This window comes from Camelina sativa, chromosome 2 (assembly GCF_000633955.1).
Source record: "Camelina sativa cultivar DH55 chromosome 2, Cs, whole genome shotgun sequence".
In the NCBI taxonomy this organism is placed as follows: domain Eukaryota; kingdom Viridiplantae; phylum Streptophyta; class Magnoliopsida; order Brassicales; family Brassicaceae; genus Camelina; species Camelina sativa.
In genome coordinates this window covers 14366961-14389364 of record NC_025686.1, presented here as the reverse complement: position 1 = coordinate 14389364, position 22404 = coordinate 14366961, and the positions used below count along the sequence as shown (strand labels likewise).

General features: G+C 36.6%; 3 protein-coding genes and 1 long non-coding RNA gene across 4 annotated transcripts; 1 reads left to right on the top strand and 3 right to left on the bottom strand.

Moving 5' to 3' along the window:
- On the top strand, positions 2030-3568 carry LOC104724756 (uncharacterized WD repeat-containing protein alr3466-like). Its single transcript, XM_010443304.2, has one exon. The coding sequence runs from the start codon at positions 2232-2234 to the stop codon at positions 3411-3413; it is 1182 nt and encodes a 393-aa protein (XP_010441606.1). The 5' UTR covers positions 2030-2231; the 3' UTR covers positions 3414-3568.
- LOC104724747 (ribosomal RNA small subunit methyltransferase G-like) lies at positions 4868-7360 on the bottom strand. Its single transcript, XM_010443294.2, has 7 exons — positions 7015-7360; positions 6610-6802; positions 6401-6510; positions 5926-6004; positions 5759-5826; positions 5580-5646; positions 4868-5150 (listed from the first exon to the last, which is right to left on the bottom strand). Exons 1-7 carry the CDS (start codon positions 7222-7224, stop codon positions 5038-5040), a joined length of 840 nt encoding a protein of 279 aa, XP_010441596.1. The 5' UTR covers positions 7225-7360; the 3' UTR covers positions 4868-5037.
- On the bottom strand, positions 7444-9049 carry LOC104724738 (uncharacterized protein At5g50100, mitochondrial). The gene is made up of 8 exons (XM_010443286.2): positions 8883-9049; positions 8606-8754; positions 8390-8497; positions 8254-8310; positions 8093-8158; positions 7925-7985; positions 7790-7836; positions 7444-7705 (listed from the first exon to the last, which is right to left on the bottom strand). Exons 1-8 carry the CDS (start codon positions 9004-9006, stop codon positions 7667-7669), a joined length of 651 nt encoding a protein of 216 aa, XP_010441588.1. The 5' UTR covers positions 9007-9049; the 3' UTR covers positions 7444-7666.
- Positions 19804-21746, bottom strand: LOC104724732. Its single transcript, XR_757760.2, has 5 exons — positions 21310-21746; positions 21153-21214; positions 20933-21050; positions 20693-20748; positions 19804-20240 (listed from the first exon to the last, which is right to left on the bottom strand). It is a non-coding gene; the product is annotated as an uncharacterized LOC104724732 (long non-coding RNA).

Sequence of the window (22404 nt, the reverse complement as noted above, 5' to 3'; positions counted from 1 at the left end):
TCAGAAATTGTTAAAGCTGGCCCATGTCGATTCTTAGAAAAGTTCTAGCGTACAAGGTAAGAACAACTTCATATCAATGGGTAAAGGAATTAATTTAGTTGAGTTTGCTATGAAGGGATCTTTTGTTTGTGGCTCTGCGCGAGACTGCAACTGTTTTCGTTGAGAGGAGTCGTCTGTGTTTCTTCTTGTAGCATCGATCGTTTCCTGAAAGGGATTGGTTCAGCTGGAATGTCTTAAAGGATAAACGAAAACGTGAGAATGGAATCAACTAATGCATATATGAAGTTGAAAAAATAAATGGAATATACAACTTTTGTTCTTTCAAAGCACAATATTTTGTCTCAACTAGAGATACTAGCTTGACTCCAACAAGTTCATCAAAAGAAAAGAACAGAATCAAACCAGATCCTATGAGAAACGACAAAGACAGAAGGTTTAAAAACTTGTTGAGCATGAGTCTTGAGGATCAAGTACTTAGAAGGGGTTTGAACCAATTGCACTTGCATTGTGGAATTTGGAAAGCATATGAAAGAAACTTAAAGCCAGTTGCGGACTTAGCTAAATATACACATGTGAAGAAGACCAAGTTGTTCACCTTCTACACGGCCTGCGAAGAAAATAATATGATTTGTAATTTCAAACCAATCTGTGAAAATCAGGTTATATATGTGAGAAGCTGATAGCACATGGGGAGATGATAAACACTAATGCTTTGCTTCTTCTTATTGGATTACTTTTGCTTTTTAACATCTTTTGGATAATTATATAATTCAATCAGTCTCTAATAAAAAGTCCACCACCTTGTGTCGCATATCATAATACTACATTATATCATTATTAACCTATCCTTATCTCTGTATTATTTATAAAAGTACTTAACTAGACCCACCGAATTGATCTGATCTATATCACCAGCTTGTTTACAGTGGAAATCACCGCAAGTCATTTTCTGTGACCATGTCGCACTTAATAAATTTCCTCACTATTCCAAAAACATAACATGGCGCATCCTTAATGTGAGTTAACATCACACTCCGTTGTATGTCGCCTTTCATGCCGCTCTTAACTAGAGAGATTTCCCATGCCGTGAGCTCCACCTTTATTTGACAGCGTGCGCTGCAACAAAATAAATAAGAGATATGAAAGAGTCGAGATGCGCTGCATCACGCTGTGCTATTCCCGGCAAAGTTGATGACTAAGCATGCATATCACCACTTTTGCCCCAAGGAGCATGCATATCACCACAATGTTTCTTTTGTTGTTTGGTCCGCACTTAGCATGATACTGTAAATTATTGCCAACAAGTCGTTCATACTTAAAGATCGATCAGTTCAACTATAGGATTTTTCTCATGATATGAAAAAATAAATACAATTTGATGAAATATCTAATAAAATCAGTTATTTTAAAGCTAATAAGGCTCTCTACATACACCTATTATTTCATCTAAAATATGCTGCATTACAATATTTGTGATGATAAAGATGATGAGGATGAGGAATTTGATGATGATGTTGTTAGTTATAATAAAAATTATTTTTTCATTAATTATTAACTTTATTCATTTTCCTTTTCACTAAATAATAATAATAATTATTATTATTATTTTTAATTTGGTAAAATCATTCAACATTGCGAAGGATAGTCATAAATATATTTTTGGCTAAGTTGAATATTTCAAAAGTAACCACGTACTTACCACAAGATGAACATTATGACTAATTTTTAGTCTCCGATTGGCCACAAAGGTACTTCGTCTTTTCGGCTACCAGTTTGTGGCTAATTTCAGTTTCCATGACGGTGAAAAAATTGTATAATCAAACACATCCAAATTGTGTAAAAATTCAGCACATGAAACACATTCCAAAGTTGAGCAAATGTAGTAAAATACTAATCTAGGGCGATCCTTTAACTTTTTTCTCCACTTCTGTGACAAAGAAATCTACCGAACAAGATTGTGTCAATAAAATATAACATTTTAAACTATATATTGCATCCTACTCATCATCCCATCACATTATATATTCTTTTCGTTTTCGGTCAGATTTGCTTACAATGTAAAGGGTCCAAATTGAAAATATATTAGAATAGTCCTAGTCTTGGGAGCCAATCGTTGTTTCCACGACTACTTTTCCCCCAAACTTCATCCTTTCTATGCACCAATCTTTTTTTTTCTTTATATTACACCTCCAAGTTTGGCTCATTGGTTCCATCTCCCTTCACAAGCAACAATGATACGACACCACGAATCCGAAGAAGAACAAGACTTTTCTCATGAAGATTATCAATTATGTTCTTCTCTACCACTACCACTTCATCGATGTATTGCCACTCTTGCATGTCATACATCATCCTACATTTCATCTCTAACCCTTGCAGGAAAGAGACTTTACACAGGCTCCAACGACGGAGTTGTCAGGTTGTGGAATGCAAACACGTTAGAAACGTTAGCGGAAGCATCAAGCACGGGTGATGTAATAACAGGAGAAAGAAGGGGTGGAGGAGCAGTGAAATCTTTGGTAATCTTGGTTGATAAACTCTTCACAGCACACCAAGATAAAAAAATACGTGTGTGGAAGATAAACGACGTCGTTGAAGAAGAAGACGTGGGTGGTAAAAAGTACATGCATTTAGCAACGATGCCAACTATGAGCGACCGTTTCGCAAAGTGTTTGATGCCAAAGAACCAAGTTGAAATAAGGAGGCACAAGAAAGCTTCGTGGGTTCATCATGTAGACGCGGTTTCGGGTTTAACCTTATCAAGAGATGGAACGCTACTCTATTCTGTCTCATGGGACCGGACACTAAAAATCTGGCGAACCACTGACTTTAAATGCCTGGAGTCTTTCACAAACGCCCACGATGATGCAATCAATGCAGTGGCATTATCCGAAAATGGAGATATATACACAGGGTCTTCTGACCAGAGAATCAAATTGTGGAGGAAGAACGTCAATGAGGAGAATGCGAAGAAGAATAAAAAGAAACATTCTTTGGTTTCAACATTGACGAATCATAATTCGGGTATTAACGCATTGGCACTAAGCGGTAACAATGGCTCTCTTTTACATTCGGGTGGATCCGATGGATCGATATTGGTATGGGAAAGAGACGAAGGTGGAAACATTGTCGTTGCTGGAATGCTAAGAGGTCACACAGAGGCTGTTCTATGCCTCACGGTTGTTTCGGACATACTTTGTAGTGGGTCTGCAGATAAGACGGTGAGGCTATGGAAATGTTCTGCGACGGATTATTCATGCTTGGCTGTGTTAGAGGGACACAAAGGACCGGTTAAGTGCTTGACCGGAGCAATTCGTGATTCCGGTAAACCATCAGAGACTTCTTATCATATTTATAGTGGAGGACTTGACTCTCAAGTTAAGGTTTGGCAGATTTTGGTGCCAACCTCATAAAAGAGTTACTTTATCATTCAATTTTGGATTGTTTCTTTTTCCTATATTGATAAGTTGACGGGTTTTTGTGTGAGTTTATCTTTTGGGATAATAGGTGAACGAGTGTGTAATGTGTGATGTTGTATTATGTTAGTTGGATAAGAAGAGGACTTGTATCACACTATAATATTTGATTTGACAACGAGTGCTTCGCTCTTATTAGTACATGTTTTGACAAATACAATTACGGACAATCAGAATCTATCAAAACCAAGTAGGTAAATATTTTTGTTATAGAAGTATATTATATTGGAGCAAATAGCATATAAAATATATGCAAAGTAGGACAAGTAGTTTGTCTAATCTTGTATTATTTCTAACAAAAAAGTATATTAAAGAATAATTAAGAGAAAAAGCATCTCTTTATAGGATTTGCTTTAGACAAAAGTAGGGTTTACATATATATTATTCCCCTTATTCGTTCCTTGTGGATCATTTAACCCCATACCAGGCTACTACTACAAAGTAGAGAACTCAAGCTTTTTTGCTTTTGTTCTTTTTCAGGTAATATATGTTAATGAATATTACCAACGGCTAAAAATGGCTCTAGTTGGTCCACATGATATGACCGTAGACTAGTAGTAGACAACAATACTATAACATCCAAAGACCAAAATAACGACCGTAAGACTTAAGTACAAGTGATGTGTGACAGTATATACGGGTACGAAATTTGATTTTAGTATGGGATACTAAGATTTTAAATACGTGACACTATCCACTAAAAAGACCAAAAAGGTTTATGAAACACACGATAGACAAATGGAGTAAATAATTGGGGAACAACACTGAAGAGCAGGAAAGGAATAACAAAGAAGAAAGCACATGGCTACAATGTATGATGTCATCCACAATATGACTGGATCCTACTCTCCTTTGGTTACAACTTACAACATTCTGTTTTCTTTTTAATATTCTCTAAATTTTGACCTAATTTGAATGACTAAGACATGATGGATATTGAATAAGTTAGGTGTCCAAGTCATTTTCAACACTACCATTTCCTAGATTAGCATAGCATAGGTAATTTGACCACCAAATGAACACCAATGTTAACAAGCAGAGCACTCACAAAAAGATGAAAGACGTGAATAGTTTGCTGTGCACTTGCACTAGCATTTTTCAACGCCCCACAAATTCAGAACAAAATACATGATTGCATGCCAACTATAATTTTTTAGGCTAACCAAAGAATAAAGATGTAACCAGAAAAATAGAGGGGTACATTGTTGACTCTATGCTCTACTTGACATTCAAATTTGGTGATTGTGTCATGTTATGTTGTATAGATCCGGCTTTGTATGTTTGGTCACCTATCAACTTTAGTTTGAGCACCCATTTCATCACTTAAGATTCTCAACAAATGGCATTCTCGTATATAAAAAGAAAGAGGATGAATCAATACTAATTCTAGAAAGAAAAAAGCATTTATTCAGAGGTGAGGTCTACTACATTAACTCTTCGAAACACATAAGCTAGACAAATAATTAAGCTGGCAGCAGAAAATGAACTCCAAGAGAAGTGATATAAATGTTGTTTTCATTTTTTTACAAAACAAGGTTAAAGGAAAGTGATTGAATACAATTTACAAGGGTAATTTAGACGGAGTACCTGCTTCACGTGGATATTTTTTTGGGGTGGAATGATCTTTACGACAAACAACCGTTGTCCTCTGTCCGTATGGGCTATGTGAATCCACTGCAGCGTATTGTCACACAACAAATTTTATTCCAAACAAGCATGTTTACCAAGTCCGATTAACAAAAACCATAAACGAGAAATATAAATCTATATATCCATAATTGCGTCGCAGGTTTCCTGGTAGTACCAAACTCTTACCACACTTTTCTACCTTATGTCTACTAATTCAGCTCAAAATCACATCTTTCTATTTGCCCGAAATTCTTAGCCTAATACTATGAATAAAAGTGTTATTTTGGCATATGAAACCAAACATTTCCCAGCTTAGCAAGAGATGTATCTCCTCTTCTGTGGCATTGCTATTACGTTCACTTTCAATAAAGTTCAAAAACAAATTTAGTCCCTCCCTCCTATGATATAATGCCAGACATGTAAGTGTCTTCAGATAAACTTGTTAACATATATAGAGGCCCAAAGAAAACACACCTGGACTAATTTGTAATATGGAACCACCCAACATACGAACTGCATTTTCTGCATTTTGAACTTCCTCCTGTTTTTTTGACAAAACCATGAAAGATTTAGGTTAAAAGAACGGATGCAGAAAACATAAGTGCTTAAAAAACATAAATCAAAAACAATATGTCACAAATGAGAACTCTTACCTTAGGGTCATGACCCTTAGCAGCTACAAACAATCCACCAACCCGAACCAGAGGAAGACAATATTCAGCTGAAAAAAATTCATAGCAAACAAACTTAGATTCACTTTGACCACTAATAAACATCTAGCACTACAATACGTGAACAGTCAAACTTGTAACAAAATTACCTAAAACTCTCATCTCCGCAACAGCTCTTGCAATAGCCACATCGAACTTTTCTCTATACATAACATCGTGCCCACAACTCTGTTCTATAACAAAAGTAGGACAATATAAATTAGAATCACCTTACTGGCAATTATGTCACAAAAGAATTACACAAATAGGAGCAAAGCTAAGGAGTGAGATAGATTTAGCAGTCCCGAATTAGGAGAAGTGATTTTCTCAATCATGAATCATAGTTTCCAATCCAACAGAAGCTTCAAATAAAAAGTGTTGCTCAGCTGTTTGTTGCATGTAGAGGATTAAGTTAAGTTGTCAGCTAAACGAACAAAAAACAGAGTTACTCCAGAACGTCAGCAATTGCATCTATATTGAGTTACCATAGATACTAGCGAATCCAAAGGTAGGAGTAGCCAACTAAAATAGTGAACCTACTAATGCATAAACTCATCCCAAAATTGAAAGATGATAACACTATACCTCTGCTCTGCCCCTTACAATTTTCACATTTGTAAGCCCAGTGACATTCACAACGTGCTCCAAGAAAACACAACGCTTATTTATAGACTCCAATAGAGTCACTCTCCAATCTAAAATACAATAATTTGGCTTTTGAATAAACTGGAATACCATAACAAGCATAATCTGAAAAAATTTGCATAAACATATCTGAAGCTAATGAGCAGCACCTGGACAAGCAATAGCTAGAACCAACCCAGGAAGACCAGCCCCGCTTCCAACATCAATTAAATTGATTTGATCAAACAAGTCATTGGAATGCAAGTTGTATGACGTCTTTATAGGAGGCAATATCGCAAGAGAATCTTCGATATGTCTCTCCATTACTTCTTCAGCTTCTTTAGTTGCTGTAAGATTCATCTTCTGCACATTCACAATGCCAATTCAAACCCACAGAGCACCATTGACATAAGGACTTACAACGAACACTTTGGTGGGCAACAATAAGCTGAAAAGCTCTCAGCTTGATTAGAAAATTACGAATCTTTTGCAAACAAGTAATGCTTAAGAACCATTCTAAAGATCCCAACAAGTTAATTCGGCAAAATGGTCAAGAGAGGGAGAGAAAGAGAGACCTGGTTCCATTGGAGAAGAGTATCGACGTAGAGATGGATTTGGTCTTGTTGGCTAGGACTGAGGCTTTTGAAACATGATGTTGTTGTGCTGGCGGCGACATTTGCAAAGGCGTTGGAGTGAAACCTCCTCCGAAGAAAAGTGTGCGGTTTGGTGCATGGAAGGTGTTTGATTAAATGCCCCAGAGAGAGAACATGTGAGACGCACTGCATTTTTTTTTTGTTTTTGGTGTTTCCACAAATTTGCGGGAATGATGGAGTTATGTAATGTTTTAATTTATCCAGTTGAGAAAATTTGATTAATTATACAAAAAAAAGTGAACATAACTATTTAAGTATAAGACATTATTATATNGGGGGGGGGGGGGAAATACTACAATCTTTATATTCTAAAATGCATTTTATAACATTAGTAAAAAAACTTGGCTAACCTTTACAAAAAAAAACAATACCAAATAGAAGAAACCTCTACAGTTTCAAATTTTCTGTGAAATGTTCATATATGATGTATCCTGATTTGGTATGTAAGGGGCTTTGTACCATATACATACAAACGCTCACACTCACATAAAAAGCTGGTAAAGAAGAATATATGTAACTCCAAACTGGTATTGGTATTTTGTAAACAATTCAACGAGTATAATGTGAAGAGAATTCACATCTTGCATGCCTTGCTTTCACCACATGTCTCTACCTGCAAACACAAATTAGATCGTCGATCGGGTTTTCCGGGTACAATTGGAACTTGATAGAAATGAATGTTTTACTTTGTCAGTACCTTATCTTTCTTTCTTGCTTCAAGAATAGCTTCTAAAGATGGCCTCCCTAATCAACAAGGATATCGAGTTTTAACGCATAAATAATCAAATAGGCTTGACAAAAGTTTAAATATTATGCAGGTCAGTGTATATACCTGTGACCTGAAGACGATATTTAGCCCAAACATCATACACAACATCAGCCAACTTCCCTATCTGCAAGTAGATCACGCGTTATCCCGTTAACACAAAACTAGACACAATCACACAAGAGAGCGAGAAAGATTCTCTTGGATTCAATATTGCAAGAGAGAGAGGCTTACAGGTTCATATTTGGTGATAGAGTAAACCCATCCAAGCCCAACCTCTTCATACAGTCTCCTAAATGCCTGAAAACGTTATAACAAATCTTGAATACGGTAAAAAAAAAAAAAAAAAAACATCAAAAAATGGCCTAACTTTAACAATGATGCAATATACTTACCTCCACACCCTTAACCACGTTACCATCAGACTGAATGGCATGGATTTGCCCCATTACCTAATAAAAATCTCGATTAAATCCGAAAGGTCAACACCAAAACAGAGAATGAAACAGATTAAAAGATCAACAATTTTACTGTTTTGTAATCAAGCCCTTGGTTATCTTCCGGTGAATAATCGATGGAACTTATGTCCACAAACTTAATAGTTCCATATTTTTCATTCCTTTCCAGAAGCATATTCACCTTAAATTTGTCAAAATAACAAGAAAAAATAATTCAGTTTCAAGAAACTCTTCAAATGAATGAACATTACAGCATAAACAAGGAAGATAGTTATCTATATTATTAGACCTCACGCATACAGAGAGGACAGTCTCCATCGTAAAGCATTTTGATTTTCCAATTCTGAGGTTTTGGATCATCTCTGTTCTTCAATGGTGTTGTAATAACTGGATCAGTACTTGCTCCTCCTTTTATCGCCCTAACTTGATATTTAAACCCTACAAGTTAAATAAAATATATACCGTGATCAATGCAAATTGTTCTGTATCTGAAGAACCCTATATATATATATATATATATATATATATGTTATCTATCTTAGGACAGTACATGTAATAATATGTACCTGTAGGGATGATCCGAGGATTGAAACTGGGACTGAAATGGTTTGATAATGATCGAAGAGAAGGGTTTCTTCGGTGCTTCCATATTGTAGATGCAGCAGCAACAGCAGCTCCTCTCGTTGCCATTTTTTTTTTCTTCAATGGAATTTGATTTTTCTTCTTTTTTTTTTTGTTATGTTGTGGTAATTTAAACCGGAGGCGTTAAGTTTTACGGTGCGGAGCGGTGCACGTGGCATTATTGACTCCTTTAATTTATTATTTGTATGCCCGTTTGGGACAACCGTGGAGAATGGTTTCATCGAGCGTGTCCCGTATACGACGGGTCAAGGTCGGTCGCTCATGAGGAACGAGCTAGGAATATTATGATTTATGAGGGATCGAATATATTTTTAGCTAATTCAAGTTTTTCAAAAATTTATTAGTTGTGATGTTTTTCATGTTTATTCATTTGAAAACTATATTAATCATAAGTCCAATAAAAACTAAAAATACCCTAAGAAATAGAGAGTTGTTGTGAAACACTTAGTGGACTCTATAGACCGGCCCGTATATTATCCTTAGAGATTCAGCCTCTCGGCCATACTCAGTCCGCACACCTTCGGCCCATCAGCCGAAGCCTTTCTCGGCCATTAGTCCTTATGTCGGTTTAAGCTTAAACCTTGTACTCTACTATATATATGCATGTAACCTCGGGATTAATCAATAAGAATATACAAGACCTTTATCCCTAAACTCTATATTCATAACACATTATCAGCACGATAACCTCAAACCCTAAAACTCTAAGGCAGCCGCCGATCTTCTCTTCTTCCCTAAAACCCCTAAACCGCCTCTTGTTCTTCATCTCCTTCGAGATCTTCTCTTGGTCTCGAAGTTCTTTCTGTTGATACACGAGCATCCTTAGCTCGTAATCGAGATCTTCTCAAAACCTTATCGAGGTTTGTGGTTACTTGGTTCGGGGGTGAGTTCGCGCGCAAGGAGTTGTTCGCGGGAAGCAGTTCGTGATCGAGGGAAGCAGTTCGTGGTTCGTGGAAGCTGTTCGAGGTTCGTGAGATATCTGAGGTCTTTAGCTCCCAGATCATATCCGGTCAGAATCCTTGTGGTGTTAAGGTAAACAATATCGAACCCTCTGAAAACCCTATGACCGAATTTGAACCTTAAAACTATCGGACCCTAAAACATCCAAGTACACAATCTAACAAAGTTTAAATTCCTTAAATCCTAAAACTTAAAATCAGTTGTTTAGGTTGTTAGATTGTTTGAGAAATTGCACCATATTACATCAAGCTTAAAAATCCGAATTGGTTGATTAAATTGTCTATGATTGCTTGATTGTTTGTGTTGCATAAGAACCTAGAATTAAATTGTTAGAATCATGGAGATATTAACCTAACTGTTCTAGGAGATTTAAAACTTGGATTGTTCATGCATCATAAATTGAAATCTGATCATGTATAGAATGCTAGAGAATCGGCTGCATGAACTAGTTTTGTGATCTAGGATTGAATCCGATCAAGAGAAAATTTTGTTAATTTTCCATAATCATGAAAACATATATTTTTCGGAATTAAAACATTAGGATAAGTTCCTAAATTAATTTAGCAATTATCCAAAGTCTTAAAATATTAAATCCTAGACTAAAAAGGAAACTTAAGAAAAAGGAAATCCTATCTAAAATTGTTGCATGCTTAGACTATTTGCTTTTGTTGCATGCATGAATTTAAACCATAAACCAAATGTGGCAAGGCATGGTTCGGTCTCAAATACCGCATGGCCTAAGGCATGGTTCGGTCTCAAATACCGCATGTCCTATTGAGTGCATGGTTCGATCTTAAATATCGCATGCTAATATTCGGATGTCTATTTCTGTTGTGTGCAGATGGCAAGTCTTAAGCACTTAGACTATCCAGTCTTGAATGCTTCTGGTGACAACTATTTGCTATGGGAAATGAACACCAAGATCAACCTGAAATCAAAAGACTTGTTCGAATGCATAGAAGAGGGTAAAGTGAACTCGGACAAGCAAAAGAATAAGTGTATCCAGCATATGCATCATCACATTGCTGAGAGTCTCAAAAACCAGTACCTATTCATAGAGGATCCTCTCGACCTTTGGACAACGCTTAAACGCAGATACGGGCACCAAAAGACGGTGCTCCTTCCAAAGGCCGAGTACGATTGGAAACACCTAAGGATCCAGGATTTCAAAACCTTGGATGATTATAATTCTGAGCTTTTTAGGATTGTCTCAGTCCTTAGGCTGTTTGGTACTGTGGTAACAGAAAAGGAGCTAATAGATAAGACTTTGTCTACTTTTAGTCCTAACAACATGGTTCTTCAGCAACAATACCGGCAAACAAAGTATGCCAAGTATGGGGAACTCAATGAGGTGTTACTGCTAGCTGAGCAGAACAATGAACTGTTGCTGATGAATAGTGCTATGAGACCTCCTGGTACAGCCCCATTACCAGAAGCACACAAAGTTGATCTGGGAAAGAAAAGTGCTGCAGAGCCTAAGAAGCCTAAAGAGCCTAAAGAGACCAACTACGTCCACAGAGAGAGACACAACGGCCGTGGCCGTAGTGGCAGAGGACGTGGTGGTCGAGGAGGCCAAGCAAGCCACGGACGTGGTGGTAGAGGCCGTGGTATTTTCAAGCCACAAGCTAAGGCAAAATCGGTTTGTCACCGATGTGGTATGTCAAACCACTGGATGAAAAACTGCAGAACTCCCAAACATCTCATTGATGCATATCAAGAAATCTTGAAGAAAAACCCAGAAGCCAACTTGGTGCATCTCGATGATGAAGGCGACTTCGATCATGAGAATGATGACTCCCTAGAGACTTCCGATCTCCTTAAAGAGGATGAATGAATTTTCGGTTTTATTTTGGTTTAAAACTATGCTTTTATGCTTTGATTTATTTCTATGTATTGGATAATTGATTTGGTTTAAATTCAAGGATTTATTTGCCTTATTAAATTAAAACACAAATGTTGTTTTATATAGAAAATGGCTGAGGATATGAGTGAACTAGTGGTGGACAGTGGATCCAGCCACACTATTTTAAGAGATAAAAGATATTTTATAAACCTCACCATGAAAAATACCAATGTTAGTACAATTGCGGGTATAGCTAACTTGATAGAGGGCTACGGCCAGGCTCACATTTTGTTGCCTAATGGCACACACATTGAATTAAGTGATGCCTTATATTCACCCAGCTCTAAGAGAAACTTATTGAGCTTTAAATATATAAGATTAAATGGTTATCATGTGGAAACCAAGGGTGAAGGAACTAGAGAGTTCCTATACATTACAGAAATTGTAAAAGGACAAAAGAAGGTCCTAGAGACTATACCTGCACTAGCCACTGGTTTATACCATGCTAAGATCAATATGATAGAGGCTAACTTGGCTAAGCACAGATTGTTCAATGAACAGTTCACTCTATGGCATGACCGGCTAGGCCACCCGGGTTCGAACATGATGCGTAAACTGATTAAGAGTTCGAATGGGCACAACCTTAATGAAAGGAAAGTTATCCCTAAACATCTCACGTGTGTAGCATGTGCACAAGAGAAACTTATTATAAGGCCTTCACCAGTAAAAGTCACAAGAGAGACTTTAAACTTTCTGGAAAGGATACAAGGTGATATATGTGGACCAATACACCCATCTTGTGGGACATTTCGATATTTTATGGTGATGATAGATGCATCAACCAGATGGTCACACGTTTGCTTGTTATCCACAAGAAACCTAGCATTTGCTAGAATGTTGGCTCAAATTATAAGGCTAAGAGCACACTTTCCAGATTTTCCACTTAAGACTATACGTCTAGATAATGCTGGTGAATTCACATCCCAAGCGTTTAATGATTACTGTATGTCCATGGGGGTGAGTGTGGAACATCCTGTGGCACATGTCCATACACAAAACGGACTAGCTGAGTCCTTCATTAAACAAATACAAATGATAGCTCGACCATTGTTAATGAGATCAAAGCTCCTTGTGTCGGCTTGGGGACACGCAGTATTACATGCAGCAGAACTCATACGCATCAGGCCATCTAGTGAACACAAATATTCACCATCCCAACTATTAACGGGTCAAGAGCCAGACATTTCCCATCTCAAAACATTCGGTTGTGCCGTTTATGTACCTATTGCTCCACCACAGAGAACTAAGATGGGACCTCAGAGGAGGATGGGAATATATGTTGGATATGAGTCTCCCACCATTATAAAGTATCTTGAGCCATTAACAGGAGATTTATTTAAGGCCAGATACGCGGACTGTCAATTCATTGAGTCCGAATTCCCTATGTTAGGTGGTGAGACTAGCAAGCTGGTCAAGGAATTAACATGGAATCAAACATCCTTAAATTGGCAAGATCCTCGAACTCTAGCATGTGATGCAGAGGTTCAAAAGATTATACATTTACAGCATCTAGCTAATCAATTGCCAGATTCCTTTGCTGACCCAAAGAGAGTAACAAAATCGTACATACCAGCTTGCAATGCACCAGTACGAACTGATGTTCAGAAGGAACACAATATTCAAGTTGCTACAGAGTCTAAAACCTGTTTGAAACGAGGTAGACCATTAGGTTCCAAAGATAAAAATCCTTGAAAGTCCAAAGGTGCAAAACAGACCGAGGTTCAGGGAAATACCGAAAGTACAGACATGGCCGCGGCAAATGATAAGGAGCCGGATGGGGTTCAGGACGCTGAACCTCTAGGTCCTGAAAATATTGATAATAATGAGATTTCAATAAATTATATCATGTCTGGAATTAAATGGAACAGAAAAGATGTCGACATTGATGATATATTCGCATACAAGGTAGCACTTGAGATAAATGGGGATCTAGAACCCACATCTATATTAGAGTGCACTCAAAGCAAAGATTGGCTTAGATGGAAAGAAGCTATTGATGTGGAGTTAAACTCTTTGAAGAAGAGAAGTGTGTTTGGTCCGATCTTAAGGATAACACCTGAAATTAAACCAGTTGGACATAAGTGGGTCTTTGTAAGAAAGAGAAATGAGAAGAATGAAATCGTGAGATATAAAGCACGGCTTGTAGCACAAGGATTCTCTCAAAGACCAGGAATAGATTATGAGGAGACATACTCCCCTGTGATGGATGCAACGACTTTTAGATATCTAATAAGTCTGGCTGTAAGAGAAAAACTGGATTTGCGGTTAATGGATGTTGTAACTGCTTACTTATATGGTCCACTGGATAATGAAATCTATATGAGATTACAAGAGGGAATAGAACTCAAAGATTAGAGTGGTTCTCGAGAACAGTACTGCATAAGGCTAGACAAATCGCTTTATGGACTGAAACAGAGTGGTCGAATGTGGTATAATAGACTTAGCAAATTTTTGGCAAAGAAAGGCTATAGGAATGACCCCATCAGTCCATGTATATTTATAAAGAAGTTTGCAAACAAAGGATTTGTGATAATAGCAGTCTATGTGGATGATTTGAACATCCTTGGAACCTCTGGGGAAATCGCCCAAACTGTAGAATACCTCAAGAAAGAATTTGAGATGAAAGACCTAGGCAAGAAAAAATTCTGTTTGGGATTGCAGCTTGAGTACAGAAACAATGGTATCCTTGTGCATCAAAAGGCATATACAGAAAAGGTACTCAAGAGGTTTAATATGGAGCAAGCTCACCCATTGACTAGCCCCATAGTTGTGAGAAGCACAGATGTAGATAAAGATCCATTTGCTCCTAAGCACACCCTTGGTGTCGATCGACACCCATCCCCAAATTTCAATATTTGTTTCATGGATGTTACAATTCTCCCCCACTAACAAGGATTCGTCCTCGAATCCCGCAACACCGTCCATCCGCCAAGGACCTCTGTGCCACCGTCAACACGGCCCACACGTCCTCCGGCCGGAGTGAACACCGTCAGCCAAGGTTTCCCGTGCTACTGTCGCAACAGCCCGCACACCTATAACTGAACCCACGAGGTCTCCCTCTAGTCAATATACTCACACTCTAGATGTTATTTGCTCACAACTTAGTGCTTCCCCCATCCCTGGTCGCAACCAACGAATCATGCCGGCTTGCTATCAGGCCAACCGCCTTAAGCTACGGCATCTAGGAAGTCACTCACATACACTCCCCCCTCTTTCAGGTCACAACCCTCGAGACATACTGACTCACTACCGAGCCGCGGCTCACAGCTACGGTATCTAGGGAGTCTCAAATATCCCGCTCTTGGGTCGTCACGCTAAAGCGCGCTCTCGGATCGTCATCCGAAGCAACATACCACTCCCACTCTCTGGCCACAAAGTCCATCAAGCTATCGGTATCACATGAGTTGGGCCCACACGGCCTTGAGCAAGCAAATTTGATGCCATCGAGTATCTCCCGACTAGATCTACCTCAAAACTTTCCATTAATAGACAAGCCTTAACTATTCATAAAACTTCCCATTTTTAGAACCCGCACATCTCGTAGCACCGTGACATCACCAAACAAAAATCCATGAGAACTGGTCATCTCATCTATGACCACTCATCCATCAGCCTCTAACATTCCCGTCACTCCATGCATTTCACATCCCCTTTCCAAAAATAGACAAGTCTTAACTATCATAGAACTTTCTATTTATGGAAACTTTCCTTTTATAGCAACCTTCTATTTATGGAAATTTTCCATTTATAGGATTCCCGAGCTATCTCCTTTCCACATGACACATGAGTTAATAATCCAAATGAACACCATTTGCAATACATCCACTTCCACAAGTCACCGCCAACGGTACCTCCCGATACCGGCGTGATCCACCACTTTCCAACAACTTCCAATAGCCAACTGCACCTACCGCACAGAAGCTAAAAACACTACACAACTAACAACACATAAAACAACTTACCGTGGAATCTCATTGGAGGCTCAAAGAAGATGATACTAGGACTCCATACCACATGCAAATTGACTAACTACTCATAATCAATTCCACCACACAACATCATGCATCAATAAACAGGAAGATAACTCCACCAATTAAATTCTTAAACCGCTCTAAACCATTCACTTAACCATCCTAGAACCGTAAGGGCCCTAATACCAAAATGAAACAACCCTTTCCGTTTTTTTTATAATAAATACAATATATAATTAAGCAGCCTATACTACTTAATTAAACCAACCCAAACCACAACTCAACATTACACCAGCAATAACCATTAAGCACAGCGGAACCATACTAATAATACAAAACCAATACAATAACATCTCTAACCATTCTATCCAGCAACCTAACATAACTCTAACCAAGGTTCCAACAACATAACCAATAAATCCAATAACACCCAAACGAGACCCTAGATCCTCCTCCTCCTCATCGCCATGATTCCACGTCACATACTTGCACACCACAAACAACAATTGAGATGCGTAAGTATTACCTCAAATACTTAGTGAGGCAATCTTCCCATCTACTGGGCTATACACACAAGCATCTGAGATTCAAATGTTTAACAAACAACAAACAAACACAACAAACCAGGAAATCACGAATCAGACAAGTTGGTGTCGACCGACACCAGAGTGGTGTCGATCGACACTGGCCCAAACATGGTGTCGACCGACACCAACCTGGTGTCAATCGACACCGACTTCGCAGACGCGTTCTGCTCAAAGCCGATCGTCGAATATCCATTCTAATCCACCTCCAATCCATCCATAACTCACCCAAAAGTCACATGAACCATTAGAGACCCTAAAGCAATCATAAAAAACAAGAAAAAAAACACCAAAACAACGCCAAACAAGCAAAAACATAAGAGATCTCAGGCTTAGATCAGCCATGGTCATGCACTCACCTCTTTGCAGAAAGTTTCTGACCAACAATGATAAATCCCTCACTCCCAGCAAGCTTTTAGTACCTTCCTAACTCTAGATCTCCCAAGAACCACCAAGAAATCTCACCAATCCTCCCAAAATCTCAAGAACTCTTCTTTCTCTCTTTTTCTCTCAAAAACGTTAAGCGGCGACAAGAGAACTTTTTCCCCCAAAACCCTTTCTCACGACAGAACACTTAAATACTTCGGTTCAATAGTTTTTCTTAAACCAAACCGATCCAAATCGATAATTAAATCGAACATGTCAAACCAAAAAAATTGTTGGCATCGATCGACACATCCCTGGTGTCGATCGACACCCATCCCCAAATTTTAATATTTGGTTCACGGATGTTACATTTTGTACTAATCACAATCAAATCATATACACATTTTCACATTGATCATCATCACTCGATCTCTTAATTACTTTATTGTAATTTGTAAGTTTTTATATAATATATAAGAAAAGAAAAATATTTGGGTTCACTTCTAGTGATGAACCTTTAAATTCACGATTTTGGTCAATCAGAATTGGCTAACTTATAAAATATTAATAATATCCATATAAAAAAGTAACCAATCATTGGGTTTTGATTTTACAAGGTTATATATCGGTTTGAGTTTATAAATGAGGATTTAGTGTTTAGATTTTATAATTAAACAAGATTATATGACAATTTGAGTTTATAAATGAAGATTTAAAGTTTAAATCTGACAATTAAACGAGATTATATGTCAGTTTGAATTTATGAAGAATTATTAAGGTTAAGATTTTACAATTAAATAAGATTATGTGTGAGTTTGAGTTTATAAATAAGGATTATGATTTATATTTTACAATTAAACGAGATTATATGTTTGTTTGAGTTTCTAAAGAGGATTAGTGTTTAGTCTTTATAGTATTAAACGAGTTTATATGTTAGTTTGAGTTTATAAAGAAGAATAAAGCTTTAGATTTTATAATTAAACAAGATTATTTGTCGGTTTAGGTTCAACTAAATTAATACTTTGGTCAAGTTTATTTTTAATATGTCTTATTTATTTAATTTTTAATTTATATATAAATGTAGTATGACATAGTGCATTTTCATTGGTTAAAACAAAAGGGGGTGAATCCAAATTATTACTCTAAACAAAATAAAAGAGAAGACTCAACAAAGATGATTCCTAATACATACCAAGAAAATTTTGAAATTTTAATGGATTTAGATTTATTCTTTAAGCTAGATACCCAATGTAACGCCCCGACCATTCAATATCTTAGTAGACACCATGTACACTCCCGGCCCATGGGCCCACCTTGCTAAATAGGCCCCATGTCCACTTCAGACCTTGTAACATCCCGACCGTCCACTTTTTTAGTGGGTCCCATGTACATTTCCTGCCCATGGATCCACCTTCCTAAATGGGCCCACATCTACTTCTAGTTTGTGGGTCCACTCATATCTAACGGTTGGTTTGTTAGTCTGAGAGGCTTTAAAGACTTGTTTACCGTTCCTAAAAATGATCACATAATATTTTCTTGTGTTTTGTTCTCACTCGTATAGTTCCGACAATCACTTCCCGAAAGGTCATTCATCCTAAAATACTCCAGCATAAGCTCGCCTAACTCTGGAGCTCTCTCAGGACCACTGGCTGAAACAATAAGTGCACCGCCACCCCCGACGATGTGAGCCCACTTGACTCCACACTCGTCTAGGATACCAAATTGAAACGCTCCAACCATCCACTCTCTTAGTGAACCCCATGTACACTTCCGGCTCATGGACCCACCTTTCTAAATGGACCCTACGTTCACTCCTGGCCTATGGACACATCCATATCCCGGTCGGTTTGCTATATTCGGAAGGTTTTAAAGACTGGTTTATTATCCTTACAAATCACCACATGATTTTTCTCTGTGTTTTGTCCTCACTAGCACAGTTCCGACAATCACTTCTCGGGATATCATCAATCCTGAAACTAATCTAGCATAAGCACGCTTAACCCTAGAGTTTTCTAAGGACCTTTGAACGAAAAGATAATTATACTTTAATGATATATAATTTTTTTCAATTTCTCCATAAACTGAGGTGTCACACCCAACATATATAATAGTTATACAACATAAGATTATAGATAAAATTAACTGATAAAACATCAAATAAAAATTCAAAACTTAAACATAGATAATCAACTGATAAATATCATTAACTGAGACATGAAGGACCAATTGCCAACCAATGTTTCTTAATATAATTGAAGGTTCCCTTCTTAAAGTCAAATATTAGGGGGTGCATTGAAACAATGATTTTGGAGGATTTTATGGGATTTAGAAAATTTGAAAATTTGATAGATTTTAACAAAGTTGATATGATTTATGGTAAAATTATTTTAAATCCCATCTAAAACCATGAAATTTGGATTTCTGTATTTTTAACTAAACAAATACTCTCAAACTAGATTTTAACCCTCGGTACACCGCGGGACTATTTTTTTAAACTAAAATTTTTAAGATTTAAGTTTTTATTATTTATAAATTTTGTTTGTTATTATATAATTGTATTTGATTGTTAATTATAGGATTTAACCGTCAGTTTACGGCAAGATAGATTATTTTTACATGATCAAACTTTAATCAATTTACTTAAATATATCTAATATTCTAATATTGATCATAGCAAAATAATGAAATAAATAATTACCTGTGTATCATTAAGTTAGTAATAATTTAAATTTATATTAATATAGAACCAACCTATTTCTACCATATAATTTCGTTCTGTGTTATTTTAATATTTTTATTAGAGTAAATATTCATTATATTATTTAAAAGTTTTCTTTCCTCTCATTTTGCTAAGATGAACTGAAAAGTAAATATAAAAAAAATGAACAAACACAAAATGATATGATAGGTTAAAATCGCTTTTGCTAAGCAGTAAAGGTACTTTTCAAGTACTTGTAGCACTATGTGTCTCTATGAGTTGTATATACTTGAGTCTATTATTGATACATGTGGTTAAGTTTTTTTTGTTAAAGACATGTGGTTAAATTATTTCGTAGTAAAGTAACGAATAACATGAAAACTTAATATAGGTAAAACAGCTTCTTGTGTCAGGACACATGGAACTGGAAATTTTCACATTGTATAGTCATGTATGCCATTCATAGAGGTAACCCTATCTTCTATTAGGCTCTGCATTATTCCATCGAGCATAACGTAATTTTTTTTGCTCTCTTCTTGAATGACTCCCTATACTTAATTAGCAAGAAAAAGAAAACTCCAATTAATTCAGAGCAGAAGCACGAGTCTTATGCTGCGAACGATCCTCGACGGCCTGAGCTACGATTCCGCTGGGGAGATGTTTAAGATGCACAACGGAGTCATGCTTGTTCCGGTGTTGTCCTCCAAGTCCTGTAATACTGAACGTCTTTAACGGAGGATCGAGCGTAACCCGTTGCTGAGTCCATCAGATGGAATAGTAACCTATATCTATCTAATAACCTGCGATTGTAAAAGTTGGGTTGATAATATGAAATAAGTAGAGATGAATATGAGAGTAAGGACACGATGAAAATGGAAACAATCACACAAGCACCATTATCAAAACATTTCTATAGCATATCTTATCAACTTATTTTAAAAATCTGGCCTAATATCTTCAAAGATCAAGCTAATCAAGGTTGGCTTCTCTCACCAATATTTTCAAGATAATAATTTACATTACATCATCAAAGATTATCCAATTTTTTAAAGATATTTACTAAAACTTTTGTTTTATCTAATAACATCAATTCCTCCCAACCAAATAACAGATTTTTTGGTTTTATACCTAATCACATACTTGCTATAGCAATAGAAACTAACTAATTTGATTTTTTGGTTAATGTATACTGAGATCAATTTTTATACAACAAACTAATTTGAGAGGTCAAAAAGTAGAAAGAATAACTCACTGTTGCAAGTCGGCGTCTCTTGCTAATGTATATGCAATCCGGGATAAAAGAAGATCCTGTTGCAAACCGAGGCAGCATATATAGAGGAAACACAAATTGTTAGCAAATCACAGAGCAAATACGAAACGAAATTAACCAAAGTGATTGATTGAGTATGAAACAAAACTAAATTTTGAAACTAAATAATAAAACGCCTACACCTAATAATCGTAAACGTTTCAAAACAAAACTTTAACTTACCAGGACAATGTCGTATGTCGTCAATACACAGAGTCTGCTCCCGTCGGCTCTACCAAGAGCATTAGGATTATCCTTGTACTGGTAAACATAACGAAAGACAACATCTCTACTTTTTATCCTAAAAAGAGCAACACATAACAACAACACCAAGCCAAAGACAATTGTTAGTTCCTTGCAAAAAGTTGCAAGAACACGGAAAAATGTTTGGAGAGTATCATACTTCGCAATAGTCTCTGGTTTTATGCACGAAGTTGATCAAATTATTCTCTTATTGCCTAATTCCTAGGGACGAAAAAAAAACAGTGTCACCAATTAAACCCAAGACGTACATTGCAAAGTTACCTCAATATAAATTCTACTAAGAAAAAGAGAGTTACCTTCTTTGTCTTGTTCATGGAACCAAAAAAAAATTGTTTAAATCATCACTCTTCATGTTCCTCTTCTTATCTCTCTTTTTCTTTTTCCCCTCACCACTTGTCTCAAGAACTGGTCGCTTCTTTCCAGCTTCGTTCGTGTCCAAATCCCTAATTTCCTCTTCTGATTCTGAATCGCATATCTCGTCTTCACCTTTCTCCCCCAATTCATCGACTAAATTAATTCTCTCTTTGAAGATATATCCAGTTCTCTCCTTAGTCTTTTCTCTAAATACCTTTGATGACCCTCTCCTAGAAGATTTTTTTTGCGACAATGGTACGCTCTCATGATGAGAGAAGTAAATCTCGAGAAAGGAAGCACAAAGAAGAACAAAATCTCGGCAAATGGTTTCAACAACGATGACGGCAGAAGAAGAAAAAAAATTATTAGGTTTACACGACCCGTAAAAGGTCCGCGTGTTTTTTTTACCCGATCCGATTTTTTTTTCTCTCTAAAACCCAGTGGCATTCTCTGTAAATAAGTTAAAACTTCAGAATTTTTTCATAAATGTTTCTGAAAATGTATATATAGATCCTCCATAATCCCTAAAATTTATTAAAATCCAAATCCACAAACTGTTTTGAATAACAGTGGATTTTAAAGTAGATTTTAAAATCATCAGTTCAATAACAGTTGATTTAATGAACTTTTTAATTTTCTTTTTGTCAATGACTTTTTAAAATTCATGATTGAATAACATAGGATTTGTAAATTTTATAAAAATCATTTAAAATGTCAAGTTGAATACACTCCCCCCATCCCCCTTTAGAGTTTTAAGTATTGTTTAAACGTCTATTTTATTTGTTTGCTAAATTAATCTATGCCCCAAAATTGTCAAATAATATTTTTTAAAGTTATGTTTAATATGAGGTCATCACATATAATATATATATATATATATATATATATATATATATATCTATACTATTAAAAGGGAAGCATTATTTACAAGGTAAAATGAAATTTGGGAATATATGAAATAAAATGACCTTGCATATATTTCAAAGCATACAATAAAAGAAGGACAATAAAGTAATTTTAAAAGTGAAAACACGCAG